Here is an 8993-nt window from a genome sequence, read left to right on the forward strand (position 1 = left end):
GGGGGTTTGGGGTCCATCACCTCTTTCCCCCCCCATGACAGGGGGAGGAAGGGGGGCATTTGGGGGCGCTGAGTGCCTGCAGGAACGGTGTTTCTGCTCATAAAAAGTGCAGGAACTCCGTTCCTGCAGGACTTAATCCATAGGCGTGCCGCGGGGATTAGGGTGTGCCCAGGCACACCCGGCACACCCCGTGCGCACGCCTATGGTACTGGGAGAAGGCTCCAGACACTTTTGCAGAAAAAGACCTATGGTAGTCATAGAAGGCTGAAGCACCATATTTGTTGCCCAGGTCTACCAGCTTATGCATATAGAGATCAAACTCCTCTCTTATGTTGGGATAGACCGCACAGATGACATCCCTGTAAATACCAAAAGCTAGTACAAATTCAGGGATAGTCCGTTTCCTGTTTAGGCGGGCATCCCTAGACCTGACAACAACAGATACATCATCATAAGCATACGTTTTATTCTCAACAATATCCTGGGAGGCAATCAACAGGGAAGCCAGGTTGACGTCCTTACCTTCCAGGATATCCCTTTTTATATGCTCAGGTATCATATGAGCCGGGCTAACTTCCTGGTCATCCAGGGTGATGGCTGGAGCAACTAATGGCAAGTGCTAGAGTAAGGGCCGTGGTGACCGACTCAAGTTTATCCAGCCTGGAGTTGACCTTGCTCATGGACGCCATGAGTGAGGCTAACATGGCATGCATATCTCCTGGGTTGGACTGGCTAGGTCCTTCCCCGGCATCCATGTTATTTGTAGATGTGCGTAGCAGTTTGAAAAGTTCTACTTTCCTTGCTGTAGCGGGGTAGGGGATTTGCCGTCTCCTCAATTCCGTGGTTATACGTGGGATCGTCCATGATCTGATCGATGCTGGACTGGCTAGCTCTCCTCCTTGCGTGGGAGTGACAGCTCTAGCCGGGGTGCTAGGCAGGGAGAAATCCTCTACCCCTTCCTGAGACATACTATAAACAAAACAATTAATTAGTATAGGAAACCACCAAATTGTACTGGCAGGCTAGCTAGGCCGGATGGCGAAAACATTATACTTGTTTGGTGACAGATGAGGCCCTGCTAATTGCCAAGCGGCTTGAGAGGCTCTATCTATGCGTTGGCGCGAGGGGTCGTAGTGGCTGGAGTTTTAGGCCTCTCGGTGACTGTAAGACAGAAAACAGGGGAAGGGAGTGGCCGGTGAGGCCCTCTCTATGCAACATGCGAGGCGGCTAGCTAACGTGTGGCCCGATGGGTGTTTGCCTCTGAAACGATTGCTAAGAAAGGGTAAATACCTATTGGGATGCCTGTGACCCTATTGCAAGCACTCTAACCTAGGGGGATGAAATGAAATGTATGGTAGAAATACCATATGAGCAGGTGTACGTACCTGGTAGTATGACAAATTCACAGGAAAAACCCGAGTGGAGCAAATATATATAAGCTTGACAGCCTGAAATGGGTAAAAGAAGTAGTATGATGAGTGTGTATTGTTGGAAAGAAAGCAGACTTATAGCCTGTAGCAGCAATGTTTTAAGGTTTGCTTGCGTATGATTGCAAATAAAATGTTGATACTATGCAATAGATATGTGTTACTCAGAAATGTTGGCATGGCTTTAATAAGATATCTGAGGGAGGCCGTGGCCTATGTACCAACAACATATGTGTTATATAATAATGGTGAGTAAGGGGAACATAAAATGTAAGTTATATATATATGTATATTACTGTGCAGGAAACGTATGATTGGTTGGATCAGTACGTGTGCGAACAGCAATCGTGCATAGAATATACTATGAATAAGTGTCGACCAGAAAACACAAACCAAAATGACAATCGTTTAAATGAAGCAAGGAAAAACAGTTTGTGCAAATTGATCGCTTCTCTAATACGCATAATTTAGCCGGACAATTTGTAAGAAATGAAGCTGCAAAAAAGGCTTTGAAATGCGACTGTTCAGAGAAAACCGTAAAGCGAGGACCCGTGCTGTACCATGCGCCATGGGAACCGATCCTGGCGTGACAGGTAGGTCTGACTTACGGTTTAGGAGTCCCTGGGACGCGATCTACGATGAAGACCCGGGTAAGAAGTTGGACGGATGGAAAAGGCCTGCAAGAGGATTCCTGGAGACAGCTTGCTGCAGAAAAACTTGTGGGTAAAAAAAAAAACAAGATGGCATCTGAGAGAACCTGGAAGTGGATCCTCATTCAACTCTGACCTCGAATGGTAAGGAGCAAGGTAAGGGGAGTGCCTTAAGTAGGCTAGAGGTAGCAAACCAGCCTCTCCCACAAATCCAGGCAAATTGCCTTAATACATATGTAAATGTCCAAACTATCCAATCTGGCTTCTAGTGTCCAGAATGTTTCACATATTACTAGTGGGGATTTAAGGGCTATAGTGGGAGCACAGAAGCTGAAGTGGGGTTAGGATATATAGTTGGGGATAGGGGCAGTGGTGGGGTTTAGAGGCAGTAGTCATGGTTTAAAATCAGTAGTGGTGGACTAAGCGCTGTAGTGGGTGGCTAGAGGCAGTAGGGGATCTAGAGTCATTTGTGGTGATTAGGGGGTGCAGAGGTGGCTTATGGTTTGTAGTTGGGAGCTAGGGGCAGTACTGGAGTTTAGAAGCTGTAGTGGGTGGTTAGGAAAAGTAGTGGGGGTGTAGTTAGGGCTTGGGGTGTAGTGGGAGGTTATGGGATATAGTGTGGGGTTAGAGGCTGAAATAGAGGGTTAGGTGGCCTAGTGGAGTAGATAAGGGGCCTTTAATAAAAAAGAAAATGCAGTTTCTCCCCCACTCCCTGAGGCTAATCTTTGGCCAGTGAGGGGGGAATCCTGATTCCAGGTAGTCCAGTAGGAAACGCACCTCGTCAGAGCATTGTAATGGTAACCCACGGCAATGCTCTCATAGACCGGAACTTGACCGGAGGTTCAGCCCAGCCACGGTTTATACATGCTGTGTGTGAAACAGAGAACAGGAATATGACGTGTGTTATATGCCTTGTCCAAGTCTTCCTCAATGAAGTCTAGGATAATCATCAGAACAAGGGAAGCAGACTGGCACCACCCTCACAGTTTTGGTGTTAAAACATTCAAAAACGGTTTAACCCCTTAAAGTAGGATGGAACCTAGGACCTTCCAGGCACCATAACAATGACATCACAATGAAGTTGTTATGGTTTCTAGACTATTCCTTTAAAACTAGTGCAGTTCACCATTATGAATAAGTACTGGAAGCAGTTCTGGTTGATGAGTCGAGAATTTCCCCCTTCATTTTTCTCTCTGCCCTCCTTACCTCTTCTCTACTCTCTGTCAGGATTACTAGTTGATCCAGCACGCAGAAATAGTATCACACCTAGGACTAAGGATAACGTCTAACCGGACCTTAGAATGGCCGGACTTAACGTACCCAAGAATAGTCAAAATACTTGCCAAGGACAGGGATACAGAATGAGACACAATGATGAGGGAAAGCCAAAAGTCAAGGATACCAGAAATCAGGGAAGTAAAAATTAAGCCAAAGTCAAAAACCATAATAATACGATCAGGAACACACTCTCGGATAACCAGCCAAGGGAAACCACGAAAGGGCACTGATCAAAAGGCAATATGGGTTTAAATAACCCTCCTAAAGCTGTATTTGGCTCAATGTGTCCTCTGACCCCAAAACTCGCGTGCACATCTATAGCATGACGTCGCATGCACGTAAGCACCATCTTTAATGTGGGCAAAGGCTATATCCCCATTGAAACCGGAACCGCAGTGGCGTCTCTAGGAAAGCTGCACACGCTGGGGACCAGGACGGAAGGAGGTCGGGTAGTGGTCTGCAGCGGCCACGCCGACAGAATCCCGCGGCACCGTGACACTGTCTTCCTTTTCTTTCCCTCACTTTCTTTTCCTTTCTTTCTTTCCTTTTTTGTACCATAAAATTTTTTTTTTACTTTTTCTTCTAACCTGCAATGCACTGTTTGTTCACATTTTACATAAAATTCTTATCAATAAATATAAATATATTTTCATTTTGAGGCTATAATGAATTACAAAATTACACATTTTTTTAATTGTAATATTGAATGTGAATACAAATACTAATAACATTGAAAAAAAATGTTGTATCTTTTCACATCGGAAAGTAAGGAGCAAAAGAATTTAATGCGGCTGAGCAGATCTTTTTTTTTTTTTTAAATGTCTTGAAAATTGTAGATTTTAAAAATGTTCAATTTTCCATGCTAACGATCTTGCTTTGCATGACATACATTTTTATTCAATACTGTGGATATATGGCAAAAAAAAGATATTAATATTACCTGCAAATGTCAGGTATGTACTTTAAAAGAAATATATTTAGCAGATTTTAATGAAGTGGTGTCTTTTTTTCTCTCGAGAAATACTTTTTCTGATACAGACACCTTATAGGTGACAACTGATATTTAATAAATGATGAGCCTCGTATTAGTACTAGATTTGCAAAGAAAAATGTCTCTAAGTACTATTGAAACTTTTACTATCACTGGCCCGAAGGCAAGATGTAACCTTTTTATTACATAATTAGTGACATCTATTATCTTACAACAATGTATCTTAAAGTCACAGGGAAAATGCCAGTTTTATAATTGTTTTCAATTAGCTCTAAGTGAAGCATGCACTCATAAAATGCCTTCCTCCTTTAATTTTGAATTAGGAAACATTGTAGACATAATTGTCTAAAGTATGTATTATTTAAGGTAGTTTGTGTTAAAATAAATCAGAACTAGTATAACTGCTCTAATCCATACAATGACTTTCAAATGTTATTACCAGCTCATTAGCAAGACAGAAGACTAGTTCATCTTTGATGGCCTTTGCAGCAATTGAACTTTATTTCTTAGTCTTTTTTTTACCAGTTTAATAGCTAATATAGACCAGTAAAAATACTAAAAAACTAAAACATTCTTAAATTATTATTGCTGAAGAATAAAAAATGTAAGCAATGCAAAGAGTTATCAAGAATCCCTTACTGCAATATAAGTAATATTTCTCCAACTATAGTTTCATTGTATTGTTTTTTTTTTTTTAACTTTCAAGGTATTACTTTAATTTAAAGATGGGCTATTTAATAAATGAAAGCATAATTTCTGAGGATACTATACAAATATCATGGCTATCTCTTGTCAATAATGTTCTCTGAGATCAATATATTCAATATATATGTCTCATTAATTTATTGATTGATTAAATATATATTTATTAAGTAACATACCAGATTGACACTTTGCATTTACGCACTATTGGAATGTACATTGTACAAATATCAGTTTTGTATAATATTGTATAATTCTATATTGTATTGAAAGCCAAATGTTCTCCGTCAAACTGATGAGTTTCATACCTCAGGTTTCCCTTGAGTGGGTGTGAATGTCACGTCGCCTCTGCAAATGGCATTTTAACTATATTTAGTTATTTATTTCTGATTCATTTGATGCTTTAGTAAGGAGTAGACCTTTGCCTCTCTACTGCAAAATAGAAAAAAGTTATGTTAATGCTAGTATAGTATGTCTGCCATGATTTGTAGAATTTAGAGATTAAAACATGACTTTTGACACACGTTATTGGAGACAACCAGATGTGAGTTTTACCGTTATCTATTAATATTTTACTACTTGGTAGGCCTGAATAAAGATTTGTTTTCTAACCTATAGATTTTGGCATTTGGAGAGGGCGCAACACTTGGTTATATTATTATGTCCCTTTGAAGGATTGATAAACATTAACATTTCTACAAACGTTTTGGTCCGAACTGCAGTTCGTCCAAATTTGGGCCAATTTGGTGATTGGTTGAATTCCTGATTTGTCGTGAATCAAATAAAAACACGCAATAGCTGAGCATGTTTACTTTAATTTGTGACTCTGAATTCTGCCTCTGGTGCCAAAAAATAAATAAATGATTGATTGATTGATTGATTGGATAAAAGATGATTAATGGCTAGTGGACAGTCACTATATTTTCATTTTATTCACAGTTCAGTGAGAATTGTCCGATAGAGGGAATAAAAGGAGGAGCGGTAAAACAAATCTATATACACGTATAGAAATATGTAATATTTAAATATAGATTTTTTTCACACTGATTTGGCCCATTTCTGATCCTTTTTGGTTCATCTGAACATATTTTTTGGTACTGAAATTCTTCAGAGCATTTAGACAACATTAAGGTACTGAAAAAAAAATATATATATAATAAAGGTATATATTTTGCAGTACACTAATTGGCACATTTTTGCACCTTTTTGGATCTTCTGAACTGCGTTTTCAGTACCGAAATTCTTCCGATCCGACAATTTGCCAAGCTTCAGGTATCCTTAAAATATGGTCAGTCAATCCAAGTTTTCTTTCCCTGCACAACATAATAAACCTTTTTATCACCTTTTAATAAGTTTATTGTCTAGTTGTTTTTGTTTTTGTAAAAGAAAGCATTAAACACCCTAGCTGTCAGATACAAAGAATGTCAAGCATATAGCTAAAGGCTTATTCTGAAACAATAACAAGTCAAAGGTACTCCAGAAGCAGATATTCATTGGAACGGAAACAAGGGCTAAATACAAAATAAACTAAAATAAATGATTTAGTGCTAACTGCAAGTCATTTTGACTGATCAGGTGACCGTATGAATTCCCGCACTCTGAGCCAAAATGTAGCCAAACCATGAACGAAAAGGATTACACTCATATTATGTATATATTTTCCAGTACAATAATTGGCCTATTTTTATGCCCTTGCGGGCAGCTCTGAGCCAATTAAATGGCTCAATCATAGTGTTCTCTGTATAACAAACACTTTAATATTTATTAAAAATATGTAATTAAAAACACTTACGAGATTTCAGATAATGCTCGCCCAACACAAGGCACAGCTCCTCTATATAGAAACTTCCCACTCCTGGCACAATAGGTTGTTATTCCTTCCCAATGCCAGCATTTCCCAAGGACTCAGTATAGTTCAAAGTACAAAAAATGCAGGGCTCAAAATTGGGTTCAGCATGTACTTCACTTGTATTGGAATTGCGTACTACTGATTGTAGAAATTTAATGCAAATAAGCCTTACACCCATTTCCTTACCTAGCCCACTTCCTCAGAGTTATCACCTATATTGGCTCAGAGTATGGGAATTCAAACGATCACCTGATCACTCAAAATAACTTGCAGTTAGAACTGAACAGTTTCTACGTTTATTGTGATGGAAGACAGTCACTAGAGGTATGCTTAACCCTGCAATGTAAACTTTGCAGTTTCTACAAAATGTCATAGAGATGAAGGAATCTGGGTGCATTTAGTGGTCCTTTCAACAAAGATATTAAAATGAATATATGATAATAAATTTGAGATTATACAAAATTATCTATACATTGTTTTACTTTTTGATCTTTTTTTTCAGTTTTATGACATTTTTTAACCATGAATTTCAACTTATCTGCAATACAACATGATTTTTGTGAAATTTTGGATGACATTAACTCAAAATTATTTTATACTTATCTGTGGAAATAAAAATATATTTTAAAATAATTGTTATGTATGTTCAGCTTCACATTAAGCATACTTTTTTTTTCCCCTTTGTTTTTTAGGAAAAGCAATAATTTTCTTTAAAAAAAAATGTTAATGACAATGTACTTTGCATATAAATCACCTATAAAATATGAAAAAAATTAGAGGCAAAATCTAAAGTTTATGAAACTAGAACATGATATTCTAAAGAATCTTACAAGCAAATAATATATGTTTATTTATTTATTTTTTTAGATCAAGATTACCCATAAGAACCAGGCACCCATGCTGATGGGACCTCCTCCAAAAAATGGCATCTTCACGTCTCTTATTAAGGGAACAAAGGGCAAAAACAAAGAATAAATGTACACGACTATTGGAACAAGCAATGGAACTACTGATTTTTCATATAAGTTTATGGATTTCTTTAATAGAAGTATTTTAAGTAATGGAACTATCAGTTTGATATCTGATGTAAAATTATAATCTGAGTTAATTTATTGTAATAGCTTTTTAAGTTGTATAGCATGTGTAGTCAGAGTTTCTTTCTATATAGCAACATAGCACCATATATATCGCTTGCATGCATTTTCTTTGATATTTAACTTGCAGGGAAATGAAACCATGTCTGTGTTTCTAAACACATCCTTATCAATGAACTGGACCAGTGGTTCCCAATCCAATCCTCAAGTACCTTCCTTCCAGTCCAGGATTTAGGGATTACCCAGTTGTGTCTAAGGTGTTTTTAGAAGAAGAAGAAGAAAAAAAACACTTTAGACACGACAGGGTAATCCCTAAATCCTGGACTGGTAGGGGAAATTTGAGGACTGGGTTGGGAACCCCTGAACTAGACCATATGCTTTAACACACTTTTATATATATATATATATATATATATATATATATATATATATATATATATATATATATATATATATATATATATATATATATATATATATATATATATATATATACATATATATATATTGATATATTGATATAGATATATGTATATATTGATACTAGCTATTTATCCTTATAAATTTCAGTCAGGAACACAATTAAAAATCAAACCAAACTGTTACCTTTTAATAAACAAAATAAACGGAATACATTTTATTTTCCTGTAGATAAACATATTTATTGTGGCTGGATTTTGTCAGTCTACCACTGGTAACATGTTTATTTTGCTATAAAGCCTCAATCAACTGTAAACATTAAGAATATGTATAAATCTATACTTACGCACAAATAACCAAACTGATCTTTGTAAACCACTTGCCTAATAAATGGTTTCCCGCCAAAGATTTACTGAGTAAAGCATTAACGTAATGGGTTAATGCATAATTAATCAAGGACATTGAATGGAATTCACAACTGAAAAATTACAGCACATTTGATTACCTTGCCAAGTGCTGATATTAGAAACTAGTGCATTAAGCTAACAAAACTCTTACTTAACTTTGGCAGTGTTGCTGGGT

At 37.4% G+C, this 8993-nt stretch overlaps 1 protein-coding gene across 3 annotated transcripts in view; it reads left to right on the plus strand.

Annotated features, from left to right (window-relative positions):
* The window catches only part of DGKB (diacylglycerol kinase beta), a 567171-nt gene extending 558802 nt beyond the window's left edge, over positions 1–8369 (plus strand). For all 3 annotated transcript variants that reach the window (XM_063452403.1, XM_063452402.1, XM_063452404.1), the window contains exon 25: positions 7765–8369. In XM_063452403.1, the coding sequence (XP_063308473.1) occupies positions 7765–7872 (108 nt within the window). In that variant the 3' untranslated portion in view covers positions 7873–8369. The remainder of the gene's footprint in view (positions 1–7764) is intronic.
* The last annotated feature ends 624 nt before the right edge of the window (positions 8370–8993 follow it).

The sequence above is a fragment of the Pelobates fuscus genome, chromosome 4 (genome assembly GCF_036172605.1).
Source record: "Pelobates fuscus isolate aPelFus1 chromosome 4, aPelFus1.pri, whole genome shotgun sequence".
Taxonomy (NCBI): Eukaryota; Metazoa; Chordata; class Amphibia; order Anura; family Pelobatidae; genus Pelobates; species Pelobates fuscus.